The sequence below is a fragment of the Elgaria multicarinata genome, chromosome 14 (genome assembly GCF_023053635.1).
Source record: "Elgaria multicarinata webbii isolate HBS135686 ecotype San Diego chromosome 14, rElgMul1.1.pri, whole genome shotgun sequence".
In the NCBI taxonomy this organism is placed as follows: domain Eukaryota; kingdom Metazoa; phylum Chordata; class Lepidosauria; order Squamata; family Anguidae; genus Elgaria; species Elgaria multicarinata.
In genome coordinates, this window is record NC_086184.1 from 3,650,720 (window position 1) to 3,668,062 (window position 17,343).

The following is a 17,343-nucleotide window of genomic DNA, read 5'->3' on the forward strand; positions in this document are numbered from 1 at the left end:
GGGAAATACTTGCAACACAATGAATCTTTCTCCTGGTTTGCACACTAGCTTATCCCTTGGGGACCTAGCTATCCTGTGCCCAGTCCTTTATATGCTCTCTTACTCAGACTCACTACTTCCTATTAATACTAAGCTTCAGAAAAAGGAGGTTGTTTTCTGCTCTTAGGTTGGCTAAACGCAAATAAAACCATACCAGCATTGCATTCCCCCCCCCTTGGGGCTGAGGTTGTGCACCCCTGGTGCAAAGAAAAGCAATTAAGGTTTTTTTGTGTTCGTGGTTTTGGTGTTTTGGTTTTATTGTTTACCAAAAGCAACCACTGTTTGGGTTGCAGTTCTATACTCACCTGGGAATAAGTCCCATTGATCCCAGTGGGGCTGGGTAGACACACACAAGATTGCACTGCACAATTTCCCTCCTTTCTTACTAACACAGTTCTCCATCTCCAAGGAGACAGGATTGTTTCTGCTTCCAGCTCTGCTTGGGGTTGTTTGTGGAGCAAGTTAATGTGTGTCAGAAGAATCTTGTGTCTCTTGTATGCTGAGCATTAAATGGAGTAAAGTTTAAGTTTAAAGGTTTCTGTGTCGTTTTAATATTTAATGATTTAGATAGAAAGCTTAGCTGAGCAGTTATAAATGGAGGAAGGAGTGAGTGGGTTCAGTGAAGAGCTCCTGTAAGGGAGTCCTTGCTGTTGGCTCAAAATTATAGTTGGCACTGTCTTCCTAGGTGTAGAACGACATTTGCTCTATAGAATGTTACTTGTGATGTTTTCTTTCTGAATTAGTTAAGGCATTAGTTAAATATTAGTTTTTATAAGTAACCTGTGCTTCTCCTGTACTTAATACACAGAATGGATTCTAGGATCGTTTTTACTGAAAGGTTCCATGTACCTGTCTTGAGTGGCTGAATCAAACCACTGTTTCATCTTGAGATAATTTCATGTGATCCTTTGACACGTGTCTGGCTGCTCAATTTTTTCCTTGGATCTGACTTGTGGCTCTATGATGAAGCTGTTACCTAAGCAACATGGCACAAGAGGTTAATATACAGCACTTACTCCGAGGACTACTAGTGCTAAATCCGTCTCCCCTCGCCATCCTAATGTGGTGCACAGATACCTGTTTCGCAGTGGAAGAACTGCTCAGAAAATAAATGGCTGGCCGTGAATGTTTCCCTGTTAGTTCAGTCTCTAACTAGGTTTTAGAGGAAGTTGAACATTTGTGATTCAAAGTACTGAAAAGTAACACTACATGCATTCAATAGCACTGTATTTATTGTAGTTGAGTTTTCATTTTACTGCATTCAACTCTTGCAACTTTCAATGGAAGCTGTGTGTGTTGGCTGTTCTCTTGTATATGGACAGACAGCAGAAAGGGATCCTCAACATTTTGGATTTTAAACTGGTATTTACCATGTAGGAGAAAAATGTTTTTGAGAAGGGTAGGAGAGAACATTAATGGAACAGGGTGGGGGGAATGCTTTAAATAATAGGCTAATATTCATTGTAGAAACATGGCTATTTTAAATTCTTTTTGGTTTTGCCTGCTGGCATGTTAAGCAGCAAGCAAAGAACTCTTGTATTTTAGAAAATAACAGTTAATTGGCTTGTCCTTTTGTTCCAAAGTTTAATATTTTATGTATGTTCAAAACCTTTAAGTAACCATTAATTTGGGGGCTATGTCTGTCACCCTGCTCATTTAAAAAAAAACCAACAACCAAAAAAATCACCAGTGGTTCAAATCATAGAATCATAGAATAGCAGAGTTGGAAGGGGCCCACAAGGCCATTGAGTCCAACCCCCTGCTCAGTGCAGGAATCCACCCTAAAGCATCCCTGACAGATGGTTGTCCAGCTGCCTTTTGAAGGCCTCTAGTGTGGGAGAGCCCACAACCTCCCTAGGTAACTGGTTCCATTGTCGTACTGCTCTAATAGTCAGGAATGTGTCTCAGTTGTAAAGAATCTTACCCATGAGTAAGAAAGCCACTGTGCATTTTTTAAAATACTCCTGTAAAAGGGAAAACAATCCATTGTGAGTGATGTTTCGTCTTGGAAGTCTGCTAATGCCAGTACTGTGTTTGGTGGCTTACAAAGCAAGCTTAAAATTCTGTCATCCTTGCTTCAAGGTGTGCATATTTAAGAACATAAGAGCCATTATAGTATTGGCAGTTTTAGTTTTGATTCCTTTCCTAATGATTCCCCAACATGGGACTTAACCATTTGACAGCAGCTGCACACTAGGTCAATGTTTTATCAACTTATCCACAACAACCCAGAGATCCCTTTCCTCAGTTTGCATCACTTTGCACTTGCTTACACTGAACCACATTTGACTTTTTAATGCCCATTTCCCCAAATTGAAGAAATCCTTTTGGGGCTCTTTTCTATCCCTTTTTGTTTTAACCCTAAATAATTTGTTCTTATCAGCAAACTTGGCCATCTCACCCATCCTTTCTAACTCCAGATCATTTATGAGCAAGTTCAAAAAGCACTGTCCCCAATACAGATACTTGATATAACTCATTGCTTACATTCCTTTGTTACTAAAATGTTCATTTATCCCTACTCTCTACTTTCTGTTGTTTTACTGGTTACTGATCCATAAGACAACTTCTCCTCTTATCCCATGACTGCTAAGTTTGCACAAGAGTCTTTGGTGAGGGACTTTGACAATCATTTTGAAAGTCCAAGTAAACAATTTCTACCAGATAACCCTTATTCATATATTTGTTGACATTCAAAAGAACTCTAAAAGTTTATTGAGACAGGACTTACCTTTGCAGAAGCCATGTTGCTTCTTCTTCAGCAAGACTTATCCTTCCGTGTGCTTTATAATTTTATCTTTAATAACACTTTGTACCTATTTACCCAAAACAGATGTTAAGCGAACAGCCTGTAACTTCCTAGATTTTGTCCCCTGGATTTCTTTTTCTAAATTGGCATTACATTGGCCACTTCCCATCCTCTGGTACAGAGGCCTATCTTGGGGACATGTTACATATTTTTGTTAGAAAATCAGCAGTTTCACACTTGAATTCTTTAAGAACCCTTGAATGAATACCATCTGGACCTGGTGACTTGTTTGTTCTAGAATTTCATCTCTTGTCACCAGACTCTTGTTCCTCAGACTCCCTTTCTGAAAATACCAGTTCAGGCACAGGTATCTACCCTACATCTTCAACAGTGAAGACATATGAATTCATTCAGCTTCTCCGCAATCTCCTTACCCTATTTTAGTACTCCTGCAACTCTCTTTATTATCCCACAGTTCAACTGCTTCTCTAGTTGGTTTCCTGCTTCTGAGATATATTGATAAAAGTTATAAATTGTGAACAATATTATTAGCGAAAGGAAAGGAACCTCTCGTGCAAAACACTTGCGTCATTGCTGACTCCTAGAGGGACGCCTGCTTTCGCTGACGTTTTCTTGGCAGACTTTGTAGCGGGGTGGTTTGCCATTGCCTTCCCCAGTCATGGTTACCTTTCCCCCAGCTAGCTGGGTACTCATTTTACCGACCTCGGAAGGATGGAAGGCTGAGTCGACCTGAGCCGGCTGCCTGAGAACCAGCTAATGCTGAGATCGAACTCAGACCGTGGGGAGAGTTTCGGCTGCAGTAACTGCCGCTTACCACTCTGCGCCACACGAGGCTCTATTCTTAGCGATATGCTCCCCAAAACTGTTCTTTGCATCTCTTACTGTCTTTCATTTAATTCCAGCTTTACACCAACTGGCAACTGTGTGAACATATTTTTATCATTAATAATGTTATTGTTTAGAGAGGCCTATTGATCTCAGCTTTTGAAGACTTCAAAGAAGTCTCATACCTTTTGTGGATCTCAGCTCTGGCCCTCTTCAGTGCAGGAAGCATTAATAAGTAGTTCCTGATTGCGACTGTATTCCACAACTCTTTGGCAGTGTCCATATTGTTCCTTGCCTCCTGGTCATGCTTCCATTAACCTGTTCTACATATAAAGTCTCTTCCAAGTACAAGACCTTCATCTTTGGCCAGCCCTAATTTCAGAAAAGAGCACAGGATATGAGTCTGAAAAAGGCCTTGGATTGTTTTAATTCATTCATAAAGTTCAAAAAGAAAAGCCAAGTCATCTCAAACTTGATAAGCACCTTTTGAGTTGAAACTGGGAACAGATGTTTGTGGTTTTTTGCACAAAGTAGTGGAAAAGGGTGACTGCCAGTGTGAGTAACAAGTATAGAACTGTCTCCTTAGAAGTACTGTCTTCGGTGATTTGCCGTCTTGGCTTTTGAAAATATGGGAAAGTATCACCTGCCATTTAGCGTGTGTGTGGCTCTTCAACTGATCAGCACACCTCTCCTTAGTGATAATAAGAACCAAATTTTTTAAAGGAAAGGGCAAGAAAGGAATCACGAGCCAGGAAAGTGTATTGGTTGTTCCAGTATACACAGACCCTTGTCACTGACAGAAGTTTTAGTTGGGTGGCAAAGGTGATTTAAAGCTCATGAAAATGTGATCTCTCTCTCTCCTCCATTATTCCCCAGTAAAATTCTTTCCCTGCAAAACCAAGACATGACAGTACCGTATGTCCTAATCATTTCCACATGGAATTACAATTGGGCCATGTAGCTCCCATAAGATGCTCCTGTAGTCTCAAGTTCACCATGCTACAAGTCTATGCTGGTAAAGCAAGGGAAGGGTGGTTTTTTTTTGGAATTCACAAGAAAAGCCTTCATTTTCCAAGATACTGATGGGAAAGAACTGCTGAAAGAAATAAGAATCTGTAAGTTGGGTGCTTAGAAAAGTCAAGGAACAACAGTGAAATGAACCTCAGCATCGAATATGAATGCTGCTTCAGAGGGAAACTTGGACTGAAGTTCCCATTCAACCGTGGTGCTCACTTGATGACCTTGTGCTAGTCACCATCCTCAGCCTAATCTACTTGTGGGGGGTTAGAATACAAGAAATCTTCCTGAGGCCCCAGAGGCAGAATGGGGTTTGTGATGGGGGGCGGAGCGAGTAAGAGAGAAGACAGAGGGCTAAGCAGAGACCGGGGTGAGGAGGAGTAAGCAGAAATTCTTTTTGGTAGTCTCCCTTCTCTCCTCTTTGCCGAGGCTAGCCCAGAAGGAAGATACATTTTTGCTACAGAGGTTTAACATGGCATGAAAAAAGAACTCATGAGGAAGGTGAAGGGGCCAGGAAATGAGTGTTGCTGTAGAACTCCATATAAAAGTCAGGGCAAGAGGGAGGCTTGAAAAAAGAGCGTTCTCACACACACACTAAGTGAGGAGTTTAAAAGGAGCATAGTGTAGGTGATTGCCCTCAGCTGGAGGGAAGAGGGCTAACAGACTCGAGGCTCACTGCACTGCCCTTTCTCGTACTACCTACTCGTACTGAATACGTACTACGTGTTCAGAGGAGGGCAACCAGGATGATCAGGGGTCTGGAAACAAAGCCCTATGAAGAGAGACTGAAAGAACTGGGCATGTTTATCCTGGAGAAGAGAAGATTGTCTTCAAATACTTAAAAGGTTGTCACACAGAGGAGGGCCAGGATCTCTTCTCGATCCTCCCAGAGTGCAGGATACGGAATAACGGGCTCAAGTTAGAGGAAGCCAGATTCCAGCTGGACATCAGGAAAAACTTCCTGACTGTTAGAGCAGTACAACAATGGAGTCAGTTACCTAGGGAGGTGGTGGGCTCTCCCACACTAGAGGCCTTCAAGAGGCAGCTGGACAACCCTCTGTCAGGGATGCTTTAGGGTGGATTCCTGCATTGAGCTGGGGGTTGGACTCAATGGCCTTGTAGGCCCCTTCCAACTCTGCTATTCTATGATTCTATGACCTCACAGGCTTGTGAGGATAAAGTGGGAATCCATGCTGCCTGAAACTGCTTGGAGGTCAGCCAGTATACAAATGTAATAAAAGTATTTACGAATCTGTATTTGCATTCTTCTATTTTATTTTGCAGAGAAAGAACCAGTTACTTTCAGAGTTGTAGAAGAACAAAGTTGTAGAATCGTTCCCCTTCCTTCCCCGGTTTTTTTTTTGCTAACTTCTTGGCAAGCATTTCTGTTTTCTTCCTCCTTCCACCTTGATCATGCCAATGTAATTTAAGACTGCAAGTTCTCTGAGCAGGGATAATGTCAACTGTGCTCTTCCCAAGAGTGAAAATACTGGTACTTCATGAACTTTTAAGTTATTCATGCTTGGGGCAGGATAATTTCAAATCTTATGGGAGGTAGCCCTGTAACCACAAAGGGGAAGCATTTTATTGTTGCTTTGAAATTTCCTCATAAATAGCTACTCTTTAAGACTTCATCAACTGCCTTTGGTCATGCTTTCTTTGACAACAAACGAACGCCAGAGTGCAGGGCTTCTGCTACAATTGCTGCTGTCCATGGCCTTATGTTTGTGTGAAGCTGCGCTTGCGGGATCGAGAGAAGGAAACTAATGCTATGGCATTGATACTCATACCTTACTTTGTTTTTTAACAGTGAGTGTTGAAAAAGTGGAACTAAAGGGATTATTGCCTAAGAAGAATGACAGGAACATTGAATATTCCTTTGAGGTAAGTTCCAAGGATTTATAATAATGAGAGAGCAGTTTTAAATTTAAAGAAGTGTAAAATGCCCAACATTTATGGGCACGCAGAACACTCAGTATTCAAGTAAATGTCTTTGTCTGAAAGACACGAACTCTGCTACAGAAATTCTATGCCTTGGGGCATTAGATACTGTGTTTTGATGTATATTATGTCATAAGGTATAGGAAACCCTGATTATGATTATTTTAGAAAAGGAAGTTGGATTGCCAGTTCATATTCAAACTGCCTTAAAAGCGTGGAACATACCACTTCATGGACCACTGTGATTGTATTTACAAGAGGATAGTTAATGTGTGTGGAGGGATCTTGAGCATCACTTATGCCCTTAGAAACAGATAAAAGGTTATGAACTCATATTTATATGATAGTTCATCCTAATATTCAAAGTATATCTTCTGTCTGGAGGTGGATCAAACAAAATAGTGATAGAGAAAATTGGACACAGTTGTGAAGGTGTAGAATATCTGTTGTTGTTACATTATGTAACATTACCATAGGTCACAACAATAAAATGTCCTAGTTCCACTTATGTGGAATAAGGAAAGCATTATAATTCCCTGACTTTAGACAATCCTGGGTAGAAGCAGCTTCTTCTGTCAAAGTAACATATACATGAAACCACTGGGAAAGATTGTCTGGAGTTTGGGAATTTGGTGACACCAGTATGCTGGTGACACCCAGCTTGCTCGGTCTCCTTTCCACAGCACCATGTACATTGATGGTGCTATATAAATAATAATAATAATAATAATAATAATAATAATAATAATAATAAATCCAAGGAAGTTTTTGTGGTTCTGAACCGATAGCTGCATGGACTAGTTGAAGGCAAACAGGCAGATCAGAGAATAGGGATTTAACCTGTGCTGGATGGGGTTACACAAGACTCAGGCTTGCAGTTTGGGTGTACTCTTGGACTCAGCTCTGAACCTGGATGCCCAGGTCTCTGATGGCCAGGAGTATGTTCACACAGTTGAGGCTAGTGTGCTAACTTTGTCCATTCCTAGAGATGTCTGATCCTGTTTGGGCTACTGTAATGCGTTCTACCTGGGGCTGCCTTTGAAAACTAGTTAGAAACTTCAGCTGGTCCAGAACGTTGCAGCACCAGTCTGTTTCTAGGCAGAATTCAAAGTGCTGATTATGACCAATAAAGCCCTGTACAGCTTGGGACGAGGCTACCTGAAAGACTGCCTTCTCCCGTATAAGTCTGCCTAGTCTTTACGATCTTCTAGGGAGGCCCTTCTTTCAAGACTGCTCCTAGGCTGTGCAACCCCCTCCCAAGGGAGGCACCACTTTATTAAAAAAAAAATCTTGGCTTGTAAGTGGGTCTGTGGATTAGGTGCTGTTTCTAATTCTGTAATTGTTGTGTTTTTATTGTATTTTAATCTGTTTTAAACTGCTTTGTAAGCTGCCTTGAGTGCCATTTTCTGGGTAGAAAGGCAAGGAATAATGAATCAAATAAATAATCATGCTAATATGTTTCTCCTGCTGTTTTTCATAATGTATTTCCCGAGTCTGCTACATAGACTTGGTGGCTAGCTGTTGTTGATGTCCTCATGGCAGATTTGCAAAAAGAGAGAGTTTCATGTACAAACTCCTCTGCCCCAGAATACTAATGCTAACAAGACAATGAGAACTACAAAACTGTCAGCAAAATGGTGTCAGGATCAACAAATGTATGTAGGCTGTGTGTGTGTGTCTCTCTCTCTCTCACACACACACACATGCAAGATGACAGTAATAGAATTGAACCATCCAGGTGTGGTTCTTAAGGCTGTAGAAGTGTATAACCCAAGAGCATTGTTTTCTTCTTGCATCACTTATGTGTGATCAAAAAAGCCTGAGGTGGAGCTAAAAACTGTCTGCTATTTCTTAGTTTTAGAGGAACAAGTCCTGGGAAGAGGAAATTCCTCAATTACGTAATGTATTTTGGAACTCTCCTCTCACCATTGCTTTTGGCAGTATCCTCAGGGCTGGAAAAATGTGTGTGTTTGGTTGTCATTGATACTAGTATCACATGGAAAGATTACCCCCCCCCCACACACACACACACTTTTTATTAAGGATAAAAATCCTTTTCCCATAAACCCCAAATACTTCTATCCTGAAGCAAAAACAAAATGCAATAGAGCATTTAAGTGCTGAATAGACTCTTTTGAATTGTGTAAAAAATAACGTATATTTTAGTTAAATCAGTCAGCCTCCAGCCTAGTGAATCTTTGGGTAGTGTCGATGAAGATGTTGAATAAGCTTACTGAAAATACAGAAAAGGGGACGCTGCCAGTGTTGCCTCAGTAAAATCCTCAGGTACAAATCCATAGATCAGATGCCCATCTTGTGTCCCGAATTCAGCTGATTTGCAGACTCTGCAATGTGTTGCATAACAATGCGCCAGCATCATTACTGACCCGCACAGCTAGTCGATGTGATTATTGCAATATGTTGTCTGCACCATCAATATGGAAGTTTCCTCGTCGTGCATTTTGCTGATTAAAGAGGCACAATTTGTCTTGTGACCCTTTTTACATGAGGAAACAAAAAGTTGCCACAGCTTAAATACTGGATAATACAGTAACTATAGGAGTTGACAGCAGAATTTGTCTGTGTTTTTGCTTTTAAAAAGGAGTATGTTCCTCCAACTGGTACTTGAAATGCAATTGGCTTGTTACGTTTGTTCAAAATGTATTTTATTCAGAAAGGCAAGTATAAATGAAATAATACCAGTGAAGGTTCAAATTCAAGTGATAATGAGAGACAAAACGTTACTACTTGTGGCTGCACAGTAAAGTTGCAGTGGTGTAACATAAGCCTCTGTCCTTGGGAGGAGGGTGGGAACAGTAATCTATGAAATGAAAATATAGGGGCAGATCCCTTTTTCATTCATTCACTTGCACTGAAAACCCATACTAACAAAACCAAGTCCAGTAGCGTCCGGTGCAAGGAACTAAAATCATTCTTCTTCATTCTCTTAAGGTTTTATGGTCTGATTCTTCAGTGACATCGGTAACAAAGTCTTCTGCTGAGGTGACTGAATTCATTTCAAAGGTAAAAGCATATCTTGGCTTTCGTATACATAATATTCCAAAAGCATCTTGGTTTTTGGAATAGATAAAATTCATACAGTGTGTGACTCAAGACTGCTTTTAAATAAATGGTGTACATTGAGTGAGTTTATTTCTTCTTTTGTCCTTCTCATTTTTGTGAACCGCCCAGAGAGCTCTGGCTATTGGGCGGTATAGAAATGTAATAAATAAATAAAATAAATTTTTGGTTGCTGTATTTCAGTTTGAAATCTAATACCTTCTTTCTTAGTTAGGTCAACTGTACCCAGAAGAAAACTTGGAGAAATTCATTCCTTGCCTAGCTGGTCCAGATTCATTTTACTTAGACAGAAACCATATGGACCTGGAATCGGACCTTAGGTATACTTAGAAATCTTTCCCTACGTGAACTTTTTGTTGTACAGATCTACTGGGATTTAACTTCTAGATATGTTTACTATTTGTTTGATTTTCATTTGTCTTGAATGCATTTTTCTTTACATGTCCTTGAAACACTCAAGCAGGTTTTCTTAGTAGTTGCTCCTGCTGGCCTGTTTGACTCCTAGGAATTTTAAAGTACCAGCCATACATGAGTTCATTCTGTTAGCTCTATCTATGTATATAACACTTTACAAAGGACAGATTTGATAGATCTCTAGCCCTAGGGGCTTACAATCTAAAAAATAATAATTAGGGCAAGAGATTAGGTTAAACAACAGATTACTACTACTACTACTACTACTACAAGGCTGTAGTCTGAGGGCCCCAGTTAAGTTGGATCCAGACATGACTGACTTAACTCCCATTGATTTCATTGAGTCTACTCTAAGCATGATTAAGTCTGGATCCAACCCATAGTATTTAGTATTCAGTAGTATGTTAGAGGCATATTTCCTAGAGCAGTGGTTCTCAACCTTTTTTGCTCCATTCCTCCTCTCACCATTGTTCAGAATATAATTCCCCCCTTCCCAAGATAGTCTAACTCAAAAGGTGCATTCCAAATAATATGCATATAATATTGAAAATCTTTTTTTTCTATATTAGTACATATATATTTATTTGGATTACTTTTATAGTAGAGTTTTACAAATTTAATAGCAATAGAAAATGTTGATAGATTTTAATTTAAAACTTGAATAAAATTAGTTTTTTTTTAATATTCAGAACTAATTACTTAACAGACTAAAGTTACTGAAGCATACTTCAATGAACAAAAAGTTCAATAGAATTCCAGTGTAATGTAGTTTATTTTATTCGATGAAGATTACAGTCAATGAGAAACCTGTGATTGTTTTTTCTTTGCCAGTTCTTGGACACATGAAAAGTGTCATGTCGTGTGCAAAAGCCAGGCCTTTGCTATCTTTCCCCTCCCTTGCAATCCTAGACGTTTCAAGCTTCCCATTTAAAGGGGCAATGCAAAGCATGGACCCTTTTACATTCTCAGCTCCCATGCTTTGCGTTGCCCCTTTAAATGGGAAGCTTGAAACTTGCGAGGGAGGGAGTGAAAAGAGAGCAAAGGCCTGGCTTTTGCACACGACATGACACTTTTCTGGGACGTTTTTAATAACGTGTAGGAAGACATAATCTACAGGACATCATACTTTGCTGAATAGTGGTCCCAGTTCCCCCCCTGGAACCCTAAAATTCCCCCCCAGGGGGGAATTCCCCCCTTGTTGAGAACCCATGTCCTAGAGTCTAGGGAAGTGTCTTCACTTTTTGCAAGGATCGGTTAGAACTGCTCGTGTGGCCTCCCAGGACTGAGGCAGGAAATGTGTGCTTTTGGTAACTAAGCCAAATAATAGATTTTAATTAATTTCTCCTGAACTTTGAAGTTCATGTTTTATTGACAGGAATAATATAACAGTCAAAATCTCTTCAATTATTGCTGCTGTTAGCTTACAAACAGCTATAAAGGACCAGTTTTAAGTAATCCATTTTTGCTGGATTAAATGGCATGTCCATACAGTGATTGTTGCTTCATGACAGCTGGAGTCTAGATTTATTTTTTATTTATTTTTTGGAAAAAAAAATCTGGACTCATTACAAGTTTGAGCCTCCAAAAATGTAGTGCCTGCATTTTTCATATTAATGATTTTCACATGCCCTAATCATTATCAAAGAAAGCCACCATCATGGGACATTTGAGATTGTAATTGGGCTGAAAGTTCCAGCAAAGCACATACTAATTGACTTGCCAGATGTCCAGATTTGATCTGGATTCTTGAGGTTTACTTATTTTTCCCACCATTCAAGTCTACAAGTCAGACACTGCCTCCACTTTGGGTGTTGTGTCTCCTAGTAAATCAAAACTGTGTTTTTAAAGTGTGAATGCAATTAAAAACATTTTCCCTATTAGGTCTTATTATCTCCTCCCTCCCCTTCAGAAAAACGATGGCAATATAATACGTGATTGGCAGTATATATTTTTAGGAAAAGCTCCATCTTTTAAATGTGTAAGAAAAGACAAAGCACCCAATAAAGAAGAGGTGAAAGAACATTTAGAAGCCTGTCTGCTATCTTTTAGAACTGCTACTCTCCTGTAAAAGCAATATACATTAATTTCCAATTTCGGAATTGTAACTATTCACAGTTCAATTCTGGTTTATGTGAATTGTCTTCATGTCAAATATTTAACTAGAATACTGACAGTACATGTGAATTTAAAGAGCACAATTAGAAGCCAATTTCGGAGTCCATACAAATTCCGGTCTGTTCATGGTGATAGTATGACTCAATTCACGTTACACAAATTGGTGGATATAGCTCGCTTTCTAGTGTCCTTAGCAAGAGAAAACCATACTCTTCTTTTTCACTACATGTTCATGCTGTGGGGATTTGGGACTACATGTTGAAAAAGACTACTACATGTTGTAAAAGACTACTACTACTTCATGTTGTAAAAGACTACTACGACTTCAGTATATGTGTCTGCCCTTTGTATTGTGTGCTGAAACCCCCATTTTGGCAATCCTCAGTTAAAGCTGCAAGTTTGATCTTTGTGATCCAAATGCAAATAAAACCTGCAATTGAAATTATTTTCCAGGTATTTGGCATCGTTACCTTCGCACGTCTGGAAAAATGACCATGTCAAGAAATTTTTCAGCACTTCACCTCACTCCCAACAATTTCAGAGTTCAAGTGAGTTTTAAGCTTCACTCAACACTCCAATCAATACATGAGTAAAAGCAGTCAGTCAGTGCCTGTTTAAATACCACCTAATAATCTCCCTTGTTTTTAGGTCCTGGCAATGCTTCCCTTTATAAAGTTGGTACTACCCTGGGTGCTTCTGGAAGGTGAGACTAATTTTGTGAGTCTGAGTGACAGAGTGAGTGATGTAGACGAGCTGTGGAACGTTGTTCTGATTTCCTGTGTCATCATGGGGGAATGTTTTTCACTATCACTGTGATGTTAGATTCATGGATGTTTTTTGTGTAGTACAAATTCAGTATTCCTGCTAGTTTTTGTTTTTGCTAATGTTATGTCATGCTACCTTTTTGAGCACGTTTACATTGACCCAGTGATAAAGTCAAAGGGCTGATTTCAGTGCAGCATTTTCCTTGGTACGGGGGATGCTTTGTATATAATGATTAGAGAATTCCTATGGGAAGTTTGATGTTGCCATTGCAAATCCACACTGACAAAGTTTTTATGTATCTTGTTCCCCCATGTACTGTTCAATGAGAATAAAATCCCAGAGTGCTCGTGAGGAGATAATCATTAACTTAGAACTGGCCTGTGACAAATAGCTTAAATCAATCCCTACAATTCTGTAGAAGCTTTTGGGGGGTGGGGTGGGGGGTGGGGGGGGAAGTATGCTGATAGTTCTTACGTCTAGATAATCCTCCCTCTCCTGGTCCATTTTTTGGGGTTGTGCCCTGCTCATGCACTGTTAGAGCAGTGACTCCTTAACTTAAGCAGCTAGAGCAGATGTTTACCAGTCCTCTTGACTTTTCACAGCTACGTTAGCACTTCAGAAAAATGTAAAACTGCGTCATGGATCCAAGGGGGCACTCTTGGGGATGAAACATTTGCCTTATTTTCTTGCAGAATGCACAGAATTCCTGTTTGGTTTGGGGGATGTTGAATAGAACAGTTTCTACTTCTCTGTCTGCAGACCTATCTGTGGCGTAGCTGGCATCCAGTCTTCCCAGAACAGTCTTCAGCATCATGGGCAGCATCCAGCTGCAGCGCCACTTGCGCTTCCCCACTGCACTCACTCAGGCGGGGCTGGATCCACACTCGCTTGCCGCTCCCAGTTAGAAAACGCGTCACCCGTTTTAATGACCTCTAGTCCTCAGACTCCCCAGGCCCAGGAACAGAACGGGATTTTAGACTGGCTGCGGAAACTGCGCTTGCACAAGTACTATCCGGTTTTCAAGCAGCTCACAATGGAGAAGGTAGAGTGCTGATAATTAACAGAGCGGTTTTTGTTTCCTTTTGCTCAATTGACCCTGTGAATATATATATATAGTGAGAATGCAGGTTCTGAAAGACTGTGGTTAGAACCGCTCATATGGCTTCTTCAGCTAGTTTGTTTTAGCTTGTTCTGGGTCATTAGCTGCCCTGTCATTTTGCACTAAATACTTAAAGGAAATGACTGGGTTCACATGATACAACAACCCATTGTGGGTAGCTAGCCATGATGTGTTGTTGCGTCTTCCGATCCCAAGCCACTTCCTGCAGGGTGGCGTACTTTTCAGCAATGAAAGCCACCCTAACAACCCCATGGCTTGTTCTAGGGGTTGTTCAATCCACAAAGGGTTGTCATGTTATGTGAACCCAGGAGAACAATTTCAACGTGGGTTGAAGGGATTGGTTTGTGAGCTACTTGGGAAGGGTGGCAAAAACTCCCACTCTCCATGAGCTCACCTTTGCCACTACTAGTTGCAGCTCCTCTACCAATGGCTGGGAAGTAAACGGAGGAGAATTTTGCTTAAATTTAAGGGCTGGGAAGTAAACGAAGGGGAAATCTGCACACCTGTATTAACTGTTCCATTATTGCTGTTGCGCAAATTTCACTTTTTAAGCCGCTTTACTTGCAGCTCGGGTAACATTGTAAAGGTAATCATTACATCATTGTGGCTTTTTAAGGAAAAAAAACTGGAGTGCCCTCTGGTAGATTAATTTTTGCTTCTTAAACCTAGAGCTCTAATTTTAGCATTTCTAATATGTCATGTTTTTAATCTATATATAATGCTTAGTATATTCACAGGCACGTTATAAAAAATAAATTGAATTTAGAAACAGACGGAGACTTATTCCAATATTTTTCGCTGCTTCATTGGAATATATTACCAGTGTTAATAAGCCTGGTCTGGTGTATATGTTTTCTGTTTGGAAAGTGTGGTGAGTGTGTAGGTTTGATAGTCGCTATTAAATAAAGTTTGATATGGAGAGGACTACAGCTGTTGGATATCTTGACAGAAATAATATAGGGATGATCAAGGAAATGCATTAGTGGTAGCTGTTCCAAGAAAACAAATTTTAAAAGCTGGTAATTAATCTAATGTGTTTCTTCAACCTTGGCTATTGTACTCCATAGTAATCCCTTGAATGAAGGAACAGCTAGCAGGCAGCCAGATATATGCAACATTACTTGTCTGCATTGGTAATCTCTTAACACTTAAATGTTACTTTTGTTTACGTGGTTAAGAGAAAAACCACTATAGCATTGACAAGAGCGGTCAAAGAGTATAATACGCCACTGTTATGAAAACCAGAGATTATAGTACACAAGGCTATAACGTGTGACCTATGGCAAGAATCCTTCACTTCTCTCAGGCAAGTCTCTCTTCTGTCCAGATACTTCAGTCGTTGTTCATGTAATGCAACTTTGCAAGGAACAGGGACAATAGATAATGCTTTTTAAGTAACCTTGAATTCTTTCAGGTTTAGACTTGTGTAGAGGTATCCATGTATGCCTTTAACTTTGTTTTCCACTTTATAGTTTTCATAACGAAGAACGATCTATGTTTAATAGTATACAGTTTTTAAGCAAGTATATGTTGCGCTCTATAAAATTTATTTATTTATTTTATCTGCAAGTTCCTGAGCCTTACTGAAGAGGATTTGAATAAATTTGAATCTCTCACTATGGGAGCAAAGAAGAAACTCAAGACTCAGCTGGAGTTGGAAAAGTAGGTATTAAAGAAAACAGTGAATCAAGAAACAAGCTAACCTATAGGAAACATGTTTCAACACTGTCAAACTCTTGAGTTTTTTGAGGTCAATGGATATAAATGCAAAAGTTCAGAATCTGTGGCTATTGATCATTCAGAAACAAATTCCAATTAGAGAAAGAAACTTGAGATGGTAGTATTTTCAAGATTATGTTTTGTTGTTTAAATTATGTGATTTAAATGATATGATTTGTCGTAGTGGACAAAGTTAATCATGTGTCACATACTATGTGTGATACACTGTTGAAAAGTTTGATGATCAAGGATAGGTAAGCTGGTGCACTCCAGATGTTTTTGGCTATAACTTCCATCTCTGACCATTGGCCATGCTGGTTGGAACTGATGGGTGTAATAGTCCAAAACAGCTGGAGGGCTGCTGGTATGGATGCTGAATCCACGTTGATTTAATTTCACTAATACTTTGATCTGTTGGGTTGGAGGCAGGTGCGCATGTGTATTTTAGAACTGAAAGCAGTTTGGAAGAGAATGGTTGGTTGTGGTGTGTGCACTCAGCCTCCTGTAGACAGGTAATACAGGTTCTTGAATTGGTTCTTTGCTTTTTAGCTACCCTCTTTCTTTGATTCTAAGACGCACTTTTTCCCCAATATAAACATCTCTAAAAATGGGGTGCGTCTTAGAATCGCGGGTGTGTCTTAGGGGTTTTTTTTTCTGTTGGTGGTACTGAAATTAGTGTGCGTCTTACAATCGAAGAAATACGGTAATACCATTATGAAGCGAAGACTGTTTATTTTCATAGGATCATAGAGTTGGAAAGGACCTTGGAGATCACCTAGTCCCTCCGGGAGGCAGGCAGCATGGTGCCTGCAGGTAGCAGTGCGCTCCAGGACACCTTCTTTGGTGCTATCAAGTTGCCTTTCCTCTCCCCATTAAAACAAACACATAAATAAACAATTTTTTAACTCACTGCTGAGATCCCTTCAAAGCAAAGTGAGGGCCTCCCATCTGGCGCCATCTTCATTTCCCATAAATGCCTCTGGGCCATACATGGGGATCAAAGACACTCTTAGGAAATCATGGTCACTGGCAGCTGTAAGCCAGTGCTTTCCTTTGTCTGCAAGATGGGGACAAGGTGTTAAGAATGTAAGCCAACGTAGAGTCAGAGGAGCCAAAGGGGAGCAGCTGATGTGGGTGGGGTGGAGAGGATTGTCTATCTAAATCCGCCTTCCTCAACCTGGGGCGCTCCAGATGTGTTGGACTGCAACTCCCAGAACGCCCCAGCCAGCTCTGCTGGCTGGGGCGTTCTGGGAGGTACAGTCCAACACATCTGGAGCGCCCCAGGTTGAGGAAGGCTGATCTAAATGAATGGGTGCTGCATGTGTGTATGAGAGGGAGAGAGAGGTTTTAAGTGTGATCCAGAAGGAGGGTGGGTTTTAGAGGCATACTGAAAGAGTGTGGATTTTCACACGCTTGCAGTGAGGAGAAAGGAGCAGTGTGTGTGTATGCCTTGATGCATAATACATGGGGTGTGCAAGTGTGGTGATCTAGGGTAAGGGATAAAGAGATGGTGCTCTGTACAGCACCATGTACACTG

The 17,343-nt window shown here is 40.4% G+C and overlaps 1 protein-coding gene across 4 annotated transcripts in view; it reads left to right on the plus strand.

Annotated features, from left to right (window-relative positions):
* The window catches only part of ZCCHC14 (zinc finger CCHC-type containing 14), an 88,108-nt gene that overhangs the window by 26,853 nt on the left and 43,912 nt on the right, over positions 1-17,343 (plus strand). For all 4 annotated transcript variants that reach the window (XM_063141237.1, XM_063141236.1, XM_063141235.1 and 1 more), the window contains 7 exons: positions 6,462-6,535; positions 9,545-9,616; positions 9,884-9,993; positions 12,656-12,750; positions 12,851-12,905; positions 13,727-14,009; positions 15,658-15,749. In XM_063141237.1, coding sequence (XP_062997307.1) covers positions 6,462-6,535; positions 9,545-9,616; positions 9,884-9,993; positions 12,656-12,750; positions 12,851-12,905; positions 13,727-14,009; positions 15,658-15,749 — 781 coding nt within the window. The remainder of the gene's footprint in view (positions 1-6,461; positions 6,536-9,544; positions 9,617-9,883; positions 9,994-12,655; positions 12,751-12,850; positions 12,906-13,726; positions 14,010-15,657; positions 15,750-17,343) is intronic.